Genomic DNA, 17,762 nt, shown 5'->3' with positions numbered 1-17,762 from the left:
CCAAGCCCTCTTGTTCTGAGAGGAGGCCTGTGCCCAGCAGTGGCACGTATATAGGCTGGGATGATGATGATGAATTTAACTTTATAGAAAACCGGAAAATAAAACGAATTACGTGAAAACCATCAATATCTGTTGAAAAATAATCAAGATATGAGGGATTGAAGTTTGCCTGGTATCTCTTTCTAGACAAATGAAATTTAGTATGAACTTTCTATGAAAGTCTTAGCATATGCCCTCAAAATCTCTTATAGATCTCTCTATCTAATTGACAATTTAAAACGTCCATATCTTCGTGTTTTTAATATATTAAAAAATATTTTACAACTTGTTTTGTTAAACAATGAAGATATATTTGAACAAATAAAAAAACGCTTTCATATTCTCCATTATTATTGTATGAGAGTTTATAATATGACGTTCTTGGCGCTAGCTGCGCGCTGTGGCAGCAATTTTGTTGCGCGCTCGCTGTAATATCGTTGCCTCGCTTACAATTCGTCCGCAAACCGTCTGTGTGATGAGGTTTTGGGGTTCGAAAGTACCTATTATTAGATAGAATGATTGATTGCCTGAAGCGACGGCTGATCAAGGTCGAGCGAGAGCGAGAAGACAACTTCCACCCCTCTCAATCCGCATCATATTTTTAATTTGCACTGGAAACTGGAAAATGGCGCCCCTTGCCATCCGGCGCCTAGTGCGGCAGTTTTTCTAGCTCTACCAAAGGCCGGCGCTGACTAGAGTAATAGGAATGTGACGCGAGCTACATCAGTTGAAATATTCTCTCCGTCCGTCTTGTCTGTCTGTCTCTTGCACAAGACAAGAGTCTAGTGGCTAATTCTATGTGCGATTATGAGTGTGCGACTCTCAGTTGTCCTGTTCGTTTTTATGGTATAACAAGCATGAGTTTCTCCTGGTGGTAAGTTATGGCCTAAAGGTACCCATGTCACTAGAGAGTTGAGATGCAATGCTATGCTAGTAATGAGGGTTTTCACAGAGGCGAAATATCCCAAGATGGCGTTAGTACTCGTATCATGCGTGAGGTTCGTTTGACGTTTGCTCGTGATTGGTTAAAACTAAACTGAACTAAATGAGCCAATCGCAAGCAAACGTCAAGCGAACCTCACGATACTAACGCCATCTAGCGATATTTCGTCTCTGTGAAAACGCTCATTGAATGTTATTACATTAATTGAATGAATGTTATGCTAGTAATTTTCCCTGCGGCCCTCCAAGCACTCGACAGTGCAAATATTGCTACTTAGAAAGAAAGAAAAAAAAATTAAAACAACAATATCACATGCACACACAGGCTACTAAAATAACCTAATAATCAACTTAAAAAAGTTGAAAGACCGCCGACATTGTCGTTTCATAGCTCAATGTCTCCAAAACAGTTGAACCGATTTTCAGAGAACCGAAAAAACTCGCTTTCACGCAATAAACCGCATCAAAATCGGTCCATCCGTTTAAGAGCTACCATGCCACAGATAATGACATATCGGAGTCAAACTGTAGGTTTCGTCGAGGATTAAAAATACAAACATAAACATACTGTTATAAAAAGGTTCCAGGTCAGCATGTCGCTGGTTGAAAACCAGCACTGGTCTTTGGTGTTGTAACCTCATCATTTTATAGGAACTTGTGGGAATCATGTTGCAGTACTCCTGTTTGGGACCCCTGTTTCAAGATCATCAGCTCTTAGTTCAAGTGAAGTTGAAAAAAAAGCATTTCTGTCCCTCTCGCACACGCATCTAATTTTCATCTATTTCTTCCTGTTTTCTCCTAAAAAAGGTTGCTTGCAAGAGATAGTTCTGAAGCGATAAGACCGCCTATTGTTTACCTTGTAATTTTCTCTACATTATGTACATATTTTCTGTATTGCTAAAAAAAGTAAAATAAAAGTAAAGTAATAAAAGCCGTGGTGGCCTAGTGGTTTGACCTATCTCCTCTCAAGCAGAGGGTCGTGGGTTCAAACCCCGGCTCGCACCTCTGAGTTTTTCGAAATTCATGTGCGGAATTACATTTGAAATTTACCACGAGCTATGCGGTGAAGGAAAACATCGTGAGGAAACCTTCATAAACCTGCGAAGCAATTCAATGGTGCGTGTGAAGTTCCCAATCCGAACTGGGCCCGCGTGGGAACTATGGCCCAAGCCCTCTTGTTCTGAGAGGAGACCTGTGCCCAGCAGTGGGACGTATATAGGCTGGGATGATGAAACAAAAAAAAACTGAAATTAAAAAATACCTAACATATTTTATTTTTTCTAGTTGACGATCAACCCCTAACGAGGCTGGCCTCGAAAGTGCCTAAAAAGGAGTCTGTCGATCTCCTAGACCTCTTGGACAACGCGAAGGTGGCCGAGAAACGTAAATCGTCCTCCAAAACTAAAACAACACCCGCTAAAAAGGCTAAAACTAAGAAGGACACCCCCAAAGCGACCGCAAGCAAAGCTAAGCCTGAGAAGAAAAAGAAAGGTAGGCATCTGTTTGAATTTATTATGCGTCGGAGAATTGAGTTGACGAGAATATGTGTAGTTTTATATTTTTAATGCATTTGGGCACGCCACTTATCATCAATTATGTTTATGGTTTTCTTAGTTTTCTTGAAAATTCAAATGAGAAAAAGAAAAACCGATCTTTAGTTCAGAATTACATAAGCAAACTAATTGTTTTTTGAATGATGTTTTTTATTTTCGTCTATACAAAGACTCCATCAAGACTCTATGACAGCACCACATAACTAGATTATTATTGTTTTCATAAAAATATCATTCATTGATAAAGGTCCATCATAATTAACATAAATATCCCATGAATGACTATAATAATCGAATCACTTGTTTCTTTACGGAGGTCCACATTAACAATATACAACCTTTTGACTTGCTCACATGCAAGTTATCTACGTCTGTGCGACACATGTATTTTTATGCGGAAACCCGGCCTCCTCCACTTCCACATAAATCAACATGCATATATCTGTCGCTATTAACGAGTCTAACGCGTTTTAAACTCGTTACGAGTTCATTCTCAAAGCAACATCGAGCAAATAAACAGTCAGAACAGCTAGTATTAGTTAATTGACTAGAAATTATTTTTTGGTTGTCTAATTAAGAACATAAGGAATCATTTTTAATTTATTTAAGAACATCTTTTACTTTTCATCAACTGTTTTATCGCGTTTTTATTCATTTGTTTTCGTGTCTGTCTTTTGGGGTCAATTTTATCAATCGATTTTTAACCACATGATTGATCAGCTAGGCAATGATCTTCAAACAACTATCAGAAATGACATTACATTACGATAGTAACTCCATTTTAATTTTAAATATTTATGTATTTTATAGTAATATTCATGTCAACTCTGTTTACCGGCGTTAACATTGACAGATTATCTACTGACAGCTTAGAATTTTAGTTGATTAGGCTAGATTTAGACGCTTCAAAGCCCTCATAGTATATATTTTATAATCCATATTATATCATAATACATTTCATTAAAATTGGAACACATTATGTTTTACTGAGTATAGGATTTTTTCTATGAAATTTAATATGTAGGTTTATAATAATACAGTTGTATGCTTCGTCAGTAAGACATTTTTTTAAAACAGTTGTAATTTGGGAAAGGAACTTTACGTGTACATTAAACTGAAGAAAATTACAACACAATCGGTAGACTTATAATATGTATTAAGGGCTATTGATTTGTGTGTGATGCTATTGAGCCATTTGAAAAATCATATGATGATGATGAAATAAATAAATAAACAATAAATAAAAGAAATCAAAAATATATTTGCGTTTTTAGGGTTCCGGAGCCAAAATGGCAAAAACGGAACCCTTATAGTTTCGCCATGTCTCTCTGTGTGTATGTCCGTCCGTCGGCGGCTTTGCTCAGGGACTATCAATCTTTTCATTAAAATCGAGCGCCCCCCCTCTAAAATCTAAACGGGTGGGTGGAAATTTAAAAAAAAAATCAGGATGGTAGTAAGTTTATCAAACTTTCAAGGAAAACTATAATGGCTAAGTTTGCTTGAGAATTATAAGTAGTTTTACTCTTAAATAGCAGCCTAAGGTATAAAATACACCTAAACTAGGAAGATTCCATATAAAAATATTACTAATTTTTTTCGTAATGGCTACGGAACCCTATTTTGGGCGTGTCCGACACGCTCTTAGCCGGTTTTTAAAGTTTTTTTTAAATACATTTAATTGTAAAGGAATGTTGTAAAGAATTATGTTTATTAGTATTTTCGTTTTACCAATGAAACTCGCGTGGCCCCTACTTTTTTTTGGGTAGTGTTAAAAATGTATTGAGATGCGATTTAAATAATGCAAATTATTTTGTCAAAATTTGTCGCCAATTCGCCAAAGTTTATTACCAGTTAGTACTTAATCTGTCAATATACTTTGAAATGTAGAAAGCATGAACAACAATAATATGGATATGTCTCGTTTAAAATACTTCGAATTATGTCTTGAAAAAAATGACAAGTAAAGAATATTTAAAGCCTTAAAGTCTGTCAGAGCTGTTGTCATTTTGTTGTGTATTTTGTATATGCCCTTACAGGTTTTTACAGGTTATCTACGAGATTCTTCAGCTTTACATGAATCTCATTATTTGATAGATTCCCTACAATTCGTTCAAATTGAAAACAAAAAAAAAACGAGTAAACGATTATGAAAAGTAATCAATACTTATTTTGTTTGTTCGTATTTATATGTAGAGGGGGTGAAGTAATCACTGAAACTAGTGAACTGATTCTATCAATTCTTATACTGATAGAAACCTTTACTATTTATTTTTATTATATAATCACTTTTCATTCGGGTTAGTGTCGAATTCTATCAGGATAAGCACGGACGAAGTCGCGAGAAACAGTTTGTAAATTGTAAAGGACATCTTGGTCTAGTGGTTTAACCTATGGCCTGTTAAGCGGAGGATTGTGGCTTCAAATCCGGGCTTTCACCTCTTAAATTTCTTGAAATTCATTTGCGAAATTGCAATTGAAATTTAACACAAGCTTTGGGTGGAAGGAAAATATCGTAAGGAAACCTACTCTAACCTGAGCAGTGTGTGTGACCCGCGTGGGAACTACGGCCGAAGCCTTCTAATTCTGAGAGGAGGCCTGTGTTCTATAGATAAAATGCTAGTAGAGGTAGACGTCTTTAGATGAGCTGTATGTTTTAATATAAATGTAATAATAATAATAAAAAAACTCCAAAATTGTGACTGCGGCTGGTCAGAAGTCACATGAATACTAGAAAACGTTGCTGGCAGCGGATATGTTGAATTTGACAGAACATCTAGTCGTCATTGCTGCTGCAAATGGTTTCGTCGAGAGATGGGTTCGACTCCCATTGAAATGTAAACTTAACTGTCCGACGCTTCGTGTTTTCATCAAAAGGTAAGTGATACACTTTACTGAAAATGTATGAATAATGTTTGTAGCAATTTTCCCAGAAAAATATAATTTTACCCTTTGAAGTATCCATACAATGTTGCCGATGAATATCTGTAAATTATGAATATTGATTATTACTAATTTTTCATGCGATTTTGGGGATTGCTATAATAATATTTATTATTTTCAGTAAAGACCATCTATTGCACTGTATTGAGCTCTGATTTTTAAGTACCTATCTGCAGACAATTTGCTTTATATTATCGAAACTGTAGACATATCCATGTTAATAGGCTTAGAATTTGCCTGCAACATGAATAAATTAAATGAACGAAATTTACAAAAAAAAAAAAACTAAACTTTGTAGTTTGTACTGTCGGACGTACCTATACTGGACTGATATTTCGTTCATGTAATTTAGTCCATGTTAACATATTGCAAGATCATTGGTGAACTAAAGTTCCATTTTATTCAAGATTCGTATGTAAAAGTGCACAAAGTTCACTCATGTCTTGCAATTTGTTTGTCATAGAATATTAGAATTTGCTAAGGACTTTGAACGTTTGCGATTCAAACCTATAATTTGACTTAAGCTTCATTTTACGTATGTGTTTACATAGGCAACAACGATGACATTTGAAAATTTCTTACGCACTTTAACTTACCGCGTTTTATACGCCTCGCCTAAACAACCACAAATTCTAACCACGACTAGAACAAAAACGCCAAGACTCCGTGATTACTTATAGCCTATAGGCAACAGTCAAAGGGATGTTTTCTTTTTTAGCGAAACATTTCGATCCCGCGCGAAGTAACGCCGCAGCCATCTTGACCGGCGCAACCGCGTACCCATTCCGCGTCGCGGACAAAAGCATACTGTGCGTGTACTGCCTAGAACTATATGACGATCCCGAACTCTTCAGAAAGCACATGGACGCAGAACATGACAACTTCAATATCAAAGTCGCTTTCCACAACTTACCGAGTCTAGAGTTCATTAAAGCAGACATCGCAGATTTGAGATGCAGAATGTGTTCACAAAAATACGAGACGCTAGAAGCCATAGCGGACCATTTGAAGGTCCAGCATGAGCAGGATATAGACACCGATGGAAAGCTCGGCGTAATGCCGTACTTGCTGCACAAAGACGTACATAATTGCGTATTATGTGATAAAAACTTCCCTACGCTCTTTCATTTGAATAGACACACGATCTCACACTTTTTAGGCAATGTGTGCCATGTTTGCGGCAAAAGTTACTTGGCGACCACTGGTCTCCTCCGACACATACGATCGAAACATCAAGAGTACCAAGTATCCTGCAAGAGATGTAGAAAAGTATTCCCATCCATGGAGGCTAAAGAGAAACACACCAAGACTGAGAAGTCTTGTATGCCCTACGTATGTCCTAAATGCAATGAGAGATTCCTCGATTGGAAGTCTAGAAAGCGGCACATGGAGACGTCTCACGGACAGACGAAAAAAACTTACAGATGCGCGGATTGCGATATTAGTTTCAACACTGAGAACTCTTATTACGAGCATTTTAAACTCCACCACTCGAGAGAGTGCCGGTCTTGTAAACATTGCGGCTTAAAGTTTTTGTTCGTGTCTCGATTAAACCGGCATCTCGCCAAGCATAATCTGTAAAGCAAGTAGGGAAACACATGCGAGTTAATTATTTTTAGTTTTCGCTTCGATAGTCAAACTCGAGTACTGCCTTTTCGCAACGTAACGTTTGGCAACCTGTTTCATTTCGCAACTTTTCATTTCGCAAACTCTAAAACTGTAAATATTTCAGGATTTATTTCAGGGCCATCGTTTAGGTTAGGTTAGGTTACTTTTATAAAAATCCTGATATATTTACAGTTTCAGAAATATTTAACAGTTGGAAAATGAAAACTTGCGAAATGAAACAGGTTGCCAAACGTTTTTCGCCGAAACATTAGTAAACCAGTCAAACTATATGAATGATGCAGCAGTGGTTGTTAATAATGATTTTTTTATTCAGAAGCTTTCTAATCTTCTTTTGGAATGTACCCCTTAAAAATTAGTGAAGTGCAACGTTTTAGTTACTTTTTCCACTATATCTGATAGCTTGTTAGTTACTCCTCACGAAACACAGATTTACCCCTTTTTGGGGTAATTATTCCCGAGTTTGAACTAATGATTTAGATTTTTATCAAAAACATTTTGGAAATTTTACAATGTATACTAATAATAAACTATGAAGGAAATGAAGTCTTTATATTTCTCACTCACTAATCTTAGATTTACTGTGGTCGATGTAACGGTTTCCGATCCTCAGTTTGCAAGACTACAGAAAACGTTTTCTTTTCTAGTGGACACAGAAATCGATCCTGTACGAAGAAACGCAGAGGCGATTATTAAGTATACGACCGCGTGTCCCTTCCGCGTGAACGATAAGTCTATCCTTTGCGTCTACTGCGGAGACCTATACAACGAACCTACCCAGTTTCGACTCCATATGGACGATGAACACGCCAAATTTAACTACCGCATGCCTTTCGAGAAACTACCCAAATCTGAATACGTTAAAGTAGACGTCATTAACCTTAGATGTAGGATCTGCGCCACCACTATACCAAATGTAGAATTAGCTTTGACACATTTAAAAGAACACTACAAAAATGTTAATCTAAACTCTCCTTGTGGGGTGATGTCGTTCGTTCTAGACAGCAAAGAGTGGAATTGTGCCGTGTGTCAGGCTAGTCACCCCTCACTGTTACACTTGAACAGACACACAATCACCCACTTTAGGAGTTACGTTTGTGAGGTATGCGGCAAGTCTTACGTAGCGACAACGGGGCTCTTGCATCACGTTAGGATGAAGCACGAAAACCAATATAAGGCGTACTGTAGACGTTGCGGCATGGTTTTTTCCTCGATGGAAAACAAAAATCAACACCAAAAAATGGAGAAAAAATGCATGGCATACTGCTGTTCTCTCTGTCCGGATCGCTTTCCTACGTGGGAGATAAAACAGCAACACATGGTAGAGCATCATGGTATGACGAAAAAGACGTTTCAGTGCGCGGATTGTAATGTGACCTATTCTAGTCGCAGGGCCTTCTATGACCATTATAAGCTTTGCCACTCTCGTGAATGCATGTCCTGCGTGCATTGCGGACTTAAATTCGCGACATCCTCCCGACTTAAAAGACATTTAGGGAGAAAGCACGCTCTTTGATTTTATTCAGAACTGTTCTGTGCTGTTCCTGAGTACTAAATCTAAACTTAGTGCTGTGTTTTTTATTTACTAAGCAACAGAAAAAAGTGTTATAGTTTCTGAGACAGTTTTTAAGTAACTGCGCGTTGCAAAAAGGAGACTTAAGCACGCTCTGCTACTTGAGAAAGACCTAGTCTCAATTAAGTGAAATGTTGATGAAAAATATTAGCGAGAACAGGAAGAGATTGGGTTATTGATTAGGTTTTATTTTCTATCCGTAGACCAGGAGCAAAGGCAGGACCCAACGCGGGACAATGCGATTTTTACGAGTACCTACTCGTTTCCGCTGAGCGGGATGTCCTTTCGTTGCCGTATCTTCCGCTCTCAGATGAAATTTGACCACAGCATTGATAAAGCTATCTCTTTTACCCCTCGTATGCGGGAACTAAAAAAAATACTGCATTCTAGTCTCATCTGTTTTAACTAGTCTCATCTGTTTTAATGAGCACAAATTCTGCTGATTTTAATAAAAATACAGAAAAGGTAGCCTTAAATTGGACGCGGATTCGCGTCTAAGCATACTAGAGGTTAATTAAGCACCACTACGAATCTCTTAACTCGTGCTACACAGGCATTCATTCTCTTAACACATTGTTAAGTTATTAGTACATTTGAATGATGAGCACCAGTTGAGTATTGATACGAATCGCCTGTTTAATGTGGGTAGAAACATTTTGTGGGTATCAAACAGTTATCTGTTGTGTATCGCATGCACAAAGCGTCACACAATAACGAAATCTACCGTAACACTTATGAGTTGACGTTTGCTTCTAAAAGATCTTTACACGAACACTGTGCAAACTTCTCGGAACTATCACTAATAAGGGTTTCATACAGCACGCTAAAGTGCACGACGAGACGACAACAGCGAAAAGTAAACTTGCGAGCTGTGCCAGCGATTGTTCGTAGAAAGCGGTCAGTCGACTGAAACAACATTTGACGAAATATCACCCAGGAAATAAGTCAAATGCGTCATAATTGAATGTGCTTGACTGAAACTTGTCAAATGGCTTTAGCGGTAATACCTATATTTCAACGTAAAATGACTCGATACAGCGTTTAGTCCGACATGTAAATATCACCCTAGTGGTTTATTGACGATCAACGCAGGCAATGACTTTCCGTACAAATAGGAATTGAAATCTTCTCTTTTCTAGAATTAGACGGAGAGAGCGTGCGGGCTGCCCAGCGGAACGCGAGCCTTATATTGAGATACTCCACTGCATATCCCTTCAGATACAACATGGCTACCATGAAATTGCAGTGTTACATCTGCTTAGACTTGTTCGACGAACCCAGTTTGTTGAGAACCCATATGGACACGCACCACGATGACGTCAATAAATCTAAGATAGTTGCATCTTCCCGACGCGGCGATACGCGAGTTGACATAGCAAATTTACGCTGCAAGAGTTGCATGACAAAATTTGATACCATAGAGAGTATAGCGACACATTTAAACGAAATACACAAATTGGATGTCAACCTAAACTATCATCACGGATTAGTGCCAATGAAGTTGGAAAAGAATCGTTTTCAATGTCTGATTTGCGCTAAATTATTCACGGGTCTGAAACAGCTTTGGAGGCACGCCGGGGGCCACTTTTACAAGTACATTTGTGATGTTTGTGGCAAGCATTTCGAAACACCAGCAGGTCTCAATCTACACGTGAAGTACAGCCACTCGGGCACTGAAATCTGTAAACATTGCAAGCAATCCTTTCCCACTAAGAAAGCCAGACGAGAACACGTTAAAATGACTAAAGCGTGTCAACCTACCATGTGCCCTTATTGCAACGATCGTTTCCTACATTGGCAGCAAAAGGAGGAGCATTTGGTCACTGTCCATGGTAAAGAAAGAAGAGTGTTTCCTTGCACTGAATGCGATAAAGTATTCACTCAGCGAACGGTGCTCTACGTTCACTTTAGAACCACGCACACGGATGAGAACAAATGCCAGTATTGCGAAAAGCAATTTCCTACGCAGCCAAGACTGAAAGAACATATAGCCAGGTATCACACGGGGGAAAGAGCGTTCGCCTGCGATTTGTGTGACAAGACATTTATAGATGGCCAGTCTTTGAGACGTCATTTAGTGACGCACGATGACAGCAAGAAACTTGCGTGCTCGTTCTGCGACAAGCTTTATGCGAGGAGACACGCATTGAACCTTCATATGGCAAAACACCATCCCAATGCTAATAATGACTAAGATTGTTTTAAAAAAAGTTCAATTAAGTAAACTTGAGTTGACGTTTTCGAAGATCTTATGAAAAGGCTTTTTGATTTAAAGTTTTTCTAATATACTGTTTGACTGCGATTGGAATGAGATTGGAACAGCTGTCGTTTTATACACATTTTCATGTAAACATATCAAATAACTATCTGTTCTATTCCTAAACTTATCGCGGTATAGTAATAAGAAAGTACGTATAGCTACTTTTATAAAGTAGATTTAAAGATTTTATAAAGTTTATTATTTTTAAAGTTTGGCAATTATTTCGTATTTTTGATAATAATATTAATTTGATAATATTATAAGTGTTCAAATAATAAAATGACCGGACAAAGAACAACCTTAATTGTTTCTTAATTCATTACTCCATAGCAGCTGTACAATTTATTTTGTTGAATGTAATAGTAATAAAGAAAAATCGAATTCAGCACGTTGTTGCCAATCATTAGAAATTACATTCCTGGCTCGAAACCTTTTTGTGGACTAATATGGATAGAATGATTAAGAATGGACTGTATTACAATATTAATAATAACATGTGTATTTACATTGATTTCAAGCAATAAATTAATTGAATTGAATCAAATCATACTAGTATCAGGTTCAAATTCACCTAACCTTGTTTTGGGAGAGTAACACGGAGTGTTGGACTGAATTTAGCTGTTGTATGATAGTTTGTTTGTTAGTTCAGGCAATTCTTATAGTTAACTTGATTTCTTTTTCACCTGATTATTTTAACTCCACGAAGAAACAAATTTGTAAATTCTGAGCAAAAACAGTCAGTCTTAACTTCAGTGCCTACAAAATTATGGATAGGAACCAACTGAATTCTTTCTTCTTTTTAGGTATAGAATGGATGAACCTGGTTGCCAAGCGGAATGCGACTGTCATACTGAAGCATTCCTCTGCCTATCCGTTCCAGCAGACGTCTAACATTCTCCGGTGTTGTTTCTGTTTAGATGTATACGAAAAACCCCAAGAGTTCAGAGAACATATGGATTCTCAACACCCTAACATTGACAAGTCGGACCTCCCTTCAAACCTATCTGATAACCTAGTCCGCGTTGATATCACAGATTTGCATTGCACCGTCTGCTCTGCTGGTTTCGAAAAGCTAGACGATCTGGCGGCACATTTAGTTGAACATGACCTAGATATAGATAACACTGAACAAATCGCCCTGGTGCCTTTCAAACTTGATAGCGATCGTTTCGTATGCGTCGTTTGCGAGAAAGTCTTTCCGGGCTTCTTCCAATTGTCTAGACATACCGTCACACACTTCAGCAATTACGCATGTATTGCGTGCGAATGTTCATTCGAAACTCTATCAGGGCTCCGTTACCACGAAATATTTAGTCATAAGGCATCTAAAAACACATGCAGGGTCTGCATGAAATCATTCTCGACTAGGGATGAAAAGAAGAAGCATGTTAAGGAAACCCCGGCATGTATGCCTGCGAAGTGTTACATTTGCAAAGAGCGCCTCCCATCCTGGGATCATAAGGAAAAACATTTAATAGAGATGCACGGTAAGCCGAAGAAGAGTTACCCTTGCACGGAGTGTGACAAAGTGTTCCAACAAAACTCTCAGTTATACTTTCATTTTAAAGTGACTCACACAGATGACCTTAAGTGTACATATTGTGGCAAGCGTTTTACTGCACGCTCTATACTGAATGAACATTTAGCAATGCATGAAGGGAAAAAAGACTTAGTGTGTACCGTTTGCGAGAAAAGGTTTTGCTATTATCGAAGCCTAAAGGTGCATATGAAACTTCACGATGGGCCTTCTTTTCCTTGCACTGTTTGTCACCATAAATTTACAACGAAAACTGGACTCGCCAGACATAAATGTAAAGTTGAACAACGTCGATGCGTATTGTATTTCTAAAACCGTACAGAAAATGCTGCAGGTACTATTTATATCTACAAATTGAGAGAAATGCCTACCTCAATCGCGGCTTGATTATAAACACGTTTATGACTATTCCAGTATATATTTGAGCGTTCTAGGAATTGGTGAACAACTGAACTCTTCTCTTTTCTAGACATCCTTGGATGGAGTCGGGATGCTGCCAAGCTGAACGCCCAAATAATACTGAGACACTCGACGGCGTATCCGTTCCTGCAATCTTCTAACTCGTTGAGATGCTGTTTTTGCCCGGAGGTTTTCAACGATCCTACGCTTTTTAGAGCTCACATGGACGTCATACATATGGGCGTTGACAGGTCCACATGCAACAAAGCAAACCTTGATACGCAGACACGTGTCGACGTCACAAACCTGCGTTGCGCAAAGTGCATAAAAAAATTCACCTCCATTGAAGCCGTCGCTAAACATTTACACGACGAACACGAACTCGAAATCCAGTTAAGCCAAAGCCTTGGTCTTGTACCATTAAAACTCGAGAAAGATCGCTTCGAATGCGTCGTTTGTTCTCAAAAATTCACAAGCACTATGCAAGTGTCCAGACATACCGGTACGCACTATTTTAGAAACATATGTGACATATGCGGGAAAAGGTTCGAGAGTAGAAGGGGAATCGATAGTCATGTCAAATTACGCCATACGTCAAGGTCTTTTTACTGTAGAAAGTGTAAGGGATCTTTCACAACGCTAGAAGCAAAGAAAGAACATATGCGTCAAAGTAAATCTTGCCTGCCTTTTAGGTGTAATATATGTAAAGAGCGTTTTTTGTTTTGGGAGCGAAGAGAGGATCATTTGGTCGAGGCTCACGGTAAAGAAAAGAAAATATTTCGGTGCACGGAATGCGAGAAAGTATTTGAACGGCGGACGCTTTTGTACTTTCATTTTAAGGCAGCTCACACGGAGGATCATAAGTGCACGTACTGTGAATTGACTTTTTCTACTAGACGGGATTTACGCGAACACACGCACCTGCACACTGGCGAGCGACCCCTCAAATGTCATGTGTGCGACAAAACGTTCACCCGTGACAAGGCTTTGAAGCAACATTTAGTCATTCATGATGACAGTAAAAAGAAAATATGCACTGTATGCAGCAGACTCTTCACTGATCGTAAAAAATTACGCGTTCACGTTGAAAAACATCATCCTGAAGTTTTTCAACAGGAATTTGCTCTGAATCCCAAATGATTTTTGTTCTATGTGACAAAAGCAAGCGATTGTCACTGCTATTTTATGCTCATCGAGGTTAAAACCTCGGTGAGGAACTCTCGTATAGAATTAGGGACATTGTCTCGTAGGCTTTGCTCAACAATTTTTAAGAGACGCAAAAGTTTTCTGCTATCACGTCTGCCTGTGAAAGTTATAATTTGGTAGCCACGTGTCGGATCTCAGTATCCATTTCTTTTTAGCAGAGCTTTTAACGATACTTTTGTAAAAAAATCATTAATATATTTAAAACTAACGATAAGCAACATCGAAATACAATGTAGTTTATTATATTAGCTTTCCACCCCTTCGCACACTCGTGACTACTACCCGTACTAATGAAGAAAGCACGTACCGTTATATTGTTTCAGTGTCATAATGTCCACAGTATCTCTAGGGCGTAAGTCATTCGCTTCTCATAAAATGACCGAGGGAATTTCTTTTGTTCTAGACGATGAACAAGCCGCCGCGAGACGGAACGGTCAGGTAGTGGTCCAATTTACCACGGCGTATCCGTTCAAGATCCCTGAGTCTTCCATGGTGTGCGTTTATTGTTGCGATGGGTTCGAGGACCCCATAGACTATAGAAAACACATGGAAGACGAACATAAGTCGTTTAAAGTTAACCTCGCTTTCATTCATTGCGGTCAGGGCTATATTAAAGTCGACGTCACTGATTTAAAATGTCGTATTTGCGGAGAATCTTTAGAAAACTTAGACTTAGCTGCTAAACATCTAAAAAAAACACATTTAAATCAAACACTTAATTTAAAATATGAAATAGGCCTGCAACCTTTTAGACTTGACGATAAAAACAATTGGTCGTGCCTTATTTGCAGCGCTAAAGCTTTGTCCCTTCGTCATTTAAGTAGACACACTCAAACGCATTTCTCTAAACTGTCTTGCGAATATTGCGGTAAATGTTACCCCACGATGAACTCACTCCAGCAACATGTTAGATTTGTACACTTTGGACATGAGCGGATTTGTCGTAAGTGTAAAAAGACATTTAGCACGGCGGAAGAAAAATCTGAGCATTTGGAAAAGTTTACAGAGTGTCGCCAGTATTGTTGTACTGTTTGCGGGGATCGTTTCATACTTTTAAGAGAAAAAGATGCTCACATGACCGAAAAGCACGGCGCTCCAGTAAAAACTTTTTCGTGTCCGCAGTGCAATGAAATTTTTATGGCCAAGAGCAGGCTTGCTGATCATTTCAGAAGAACTCATTCCGAAGAGAAATACGTATGCCCTTACTGCGGAAACAACTTTAAACACAAAAACGCTATGGACCGCCACATAATTGTTCACACGCAGGAGAAATCTTATCCTTGCAGTAGCTGCTCTAAAACGTTTCACAGAAAATCTAGTTTAACACAGCATATGTGGACTCATAGTGAATATAAACGATTCGAGTGCCAGCCGTGCAATAAGAAATTTAACCAAAGGGTTAGTTGGAAAACGCATATGAAGTCTTACCATCCTGAATAGTCCGTGTCTTCATTTTGGCAAAATATTAAGAATTCTTAATAGGTGGTATGACGATGCTTATGAAATTGCTAGACAGAGCGTTGAGATTCGCAGTCTAATATGTAACGACATAAGCATAACCTTTGCTTAAACGCAGCCTAAAGAAATACAATGGTTTAATGCCAGTTAAAAAAAGACAGATCGAAGACCCGAGAGGCTTTTCATACTTATAAATTCGTAATCTGACTGACATTTGACTAATCCTTAGTAGAAATCGTGGATAGCTTCATTCCTTTTTTTGGTTAATCAACAGAGTATTACCTGAATCATGTCAAATTCTATCTATCCGTATAATGAATTAAACTATTTCTTACATTAATTGGTACCAATAAGTAAAGCGGTAAAAGTATCTTGATATAAGCTAAAAACGGCACAAGAACAATTGAATGACTATGGGCATTTCTTTTTGTTCTAGACAACGATGCCTATCTCAACGCGAAACGGAACGCCGAGATTATCGTGAAATATTCTACTGCTTACCCGTTCCGACTTCCAGAGAATTCTATGGTTTGTGTGTACTGCTGTGAGGGTTTCGATGACCCTACTCTGTATAGAAAACATATGAGCGAAGAACATGAAACGTTCAAAGTGCGTATGGCATTCGTCCACTGTAGCGAAGGATTTATTAAAGCAGACTGCACAGAGCTGCGCTGTCGACTCTGCTCGGAATCCTTCGACACCTTAGAAGCTGTCGCTAGCCATTTGCACTTAGAACACGACATGAAATTAAACCTCAATTTCGAGCTAGGCATGCAGCCATTTAAACTAGAAAAAGACAAACTCCTTTGCGCTATGTGCGATATGAAATTCCCTTGCATTCGCCAACTTAGCAGACACACACAATCCCATTTTCTTAAACACACCTGCGATACATGCGGCAAATCTTATGCTACTATAACGACGTTGAAAAACCATATTAGATTCTCCCACGCCGGTAACGAACGAATCTGTAGAAAGTGTAGAATGACATTCTCCACTTTAGAAGCGAAAAGAGAACATTTGCGACTATCATCTAAATGCTGGTCTCATTTATGTATGTTTTGCGGCGAGCGATTTATGACATGGACGCTGAAGCAAAGCCATTTGAATCAAGTTCACAAAGCGCCTAAAAGATCCCATCCTTGCCCTGAATGTGGCGAGGTATTCGCTGAACGAAAAAAATATCGTATACATTTCAAAATATCACACACAGACGATAATTTTACCTGTACTTGTTGCGGTTTGAAATTCGACACTAAGCGTGGTCTCGAGGAGCACAGGGTTGTGCATACGAAAGAGAAATTGTTTCCTTGCACAGTGTGCTCGAAATCGTTTCCTAGGAAAAAGAACTTGGCTCAGCATATGTGGATTCATAGCGAGTATAAGAGGTTCGAGTGTGTGCCTTGCAATAAACAGTTTAATCAGCGAGTCAGTTGGCGCACGCACATGAAATCTTACCATTCCGATTTAGTTGATTTTGATGGGAAACAAATGCAGGTTGATAAGCTCAAAGTGCGATCTATGACTTATTTGACAGATTTAAAAAACACTTAATAAGAAACAAAACAATGCGATATTATTATAAGTGCACAACGATATCTTGATATCGTCGTGGCTAATACACATTGTACAAATGACAATTCAGACTGAAAAGGCTCTATCATATACATAATCACAAAATGCTCTAGAAGTTTGCATAATTGACCGCCGCGATATGACAAACTTTTGCATTATGCGGAAATATTTTTATTTACAAAGAACGCCAATGTTATTTCTTTGCTGTTGTTAATGTACATTTTACTCACAATTATTATTAGTCAAGCTATTATGTTTAGTTGTTTTAAAAACACTGTACATAGACATGAAACGAATTTTCCAGTGTATTAAATTGATATGATGCAATATTCTTTGGATAAGTGATTTTTGTATTAAATCATTAAATCATTAATTTTAAAGATATTCCACAACAAGCAAAAGCGTGTGTTTATTCAAAGAATAACGTGTCAAATCATATATCTTTATAGTCATAACATAACTTTGATTTAGTTATTTTAAGACTTGAAAAATGTTGAACTTTTGTTTTTTGTTTGAAATAAATTTATCCTTTAACGACAATGTTTTTGGATATTTCTCTGACTCCTAAAACTTCCCTATTCAAGCTCAACGCGTACGATACTTATAGTAATCATAATCCAATCCAAAAAAACTACGGATACGGATCAAAGATGG

At 38.2% G+C, this 17,762-nt stretch overlaps 1 protein-coding gene across 16 annotated transcripts in view; it reads left to right on the top strand.

Annotated features, from left to right (window-relative positions):
- The window catches only part of LOC141442912 (zinc finger Y-chromosomal protein-like), a 46,136-nt gene that overhangs the window by 3,029 nt on the left and 25,345 nt on the right, over positions 1-17,762 (top strand). For 8 of the 16 annotated variants that reach the window (XR_012452987.1, XM_074108069.1, XM_074108063.1 and 5 more), the window contains exon 4: positions 2,266-2,472. Coding sequence is in view for 15 of the 16 variants with exons in the window: in XM_074108069.1 (XP_073964170.1) it covers positions 2,266-2,472 (207 nt within the window). In the remaining variant the exon portion in view is untranslated. The other 8 variants (XM_074108078.1, XM_074108067.1, XM_074108075.1 and 5 more) reach the window with 8 other exon arrangements.

Source organism: Choristoneura fumiferana, chromosome 26, assembly GCF_025370935.1.
Source record: "Choristoneura fumiferana chromosome 26, NRCan_CFum_1, whole genome shotgun sequence".
In the NCBI taxonomy this organism is placed as follows: Eukaryota; Metazoa; Arthropoda; class Insecta; order Lepidoptera; family Tortricidae; genus Choristoneura; species Choristoneura fumiferana.
Note: the sequence above shows the minus strand (reverse complement) of the source record. Positions and strands in the feature narration are given on the sequence as shown.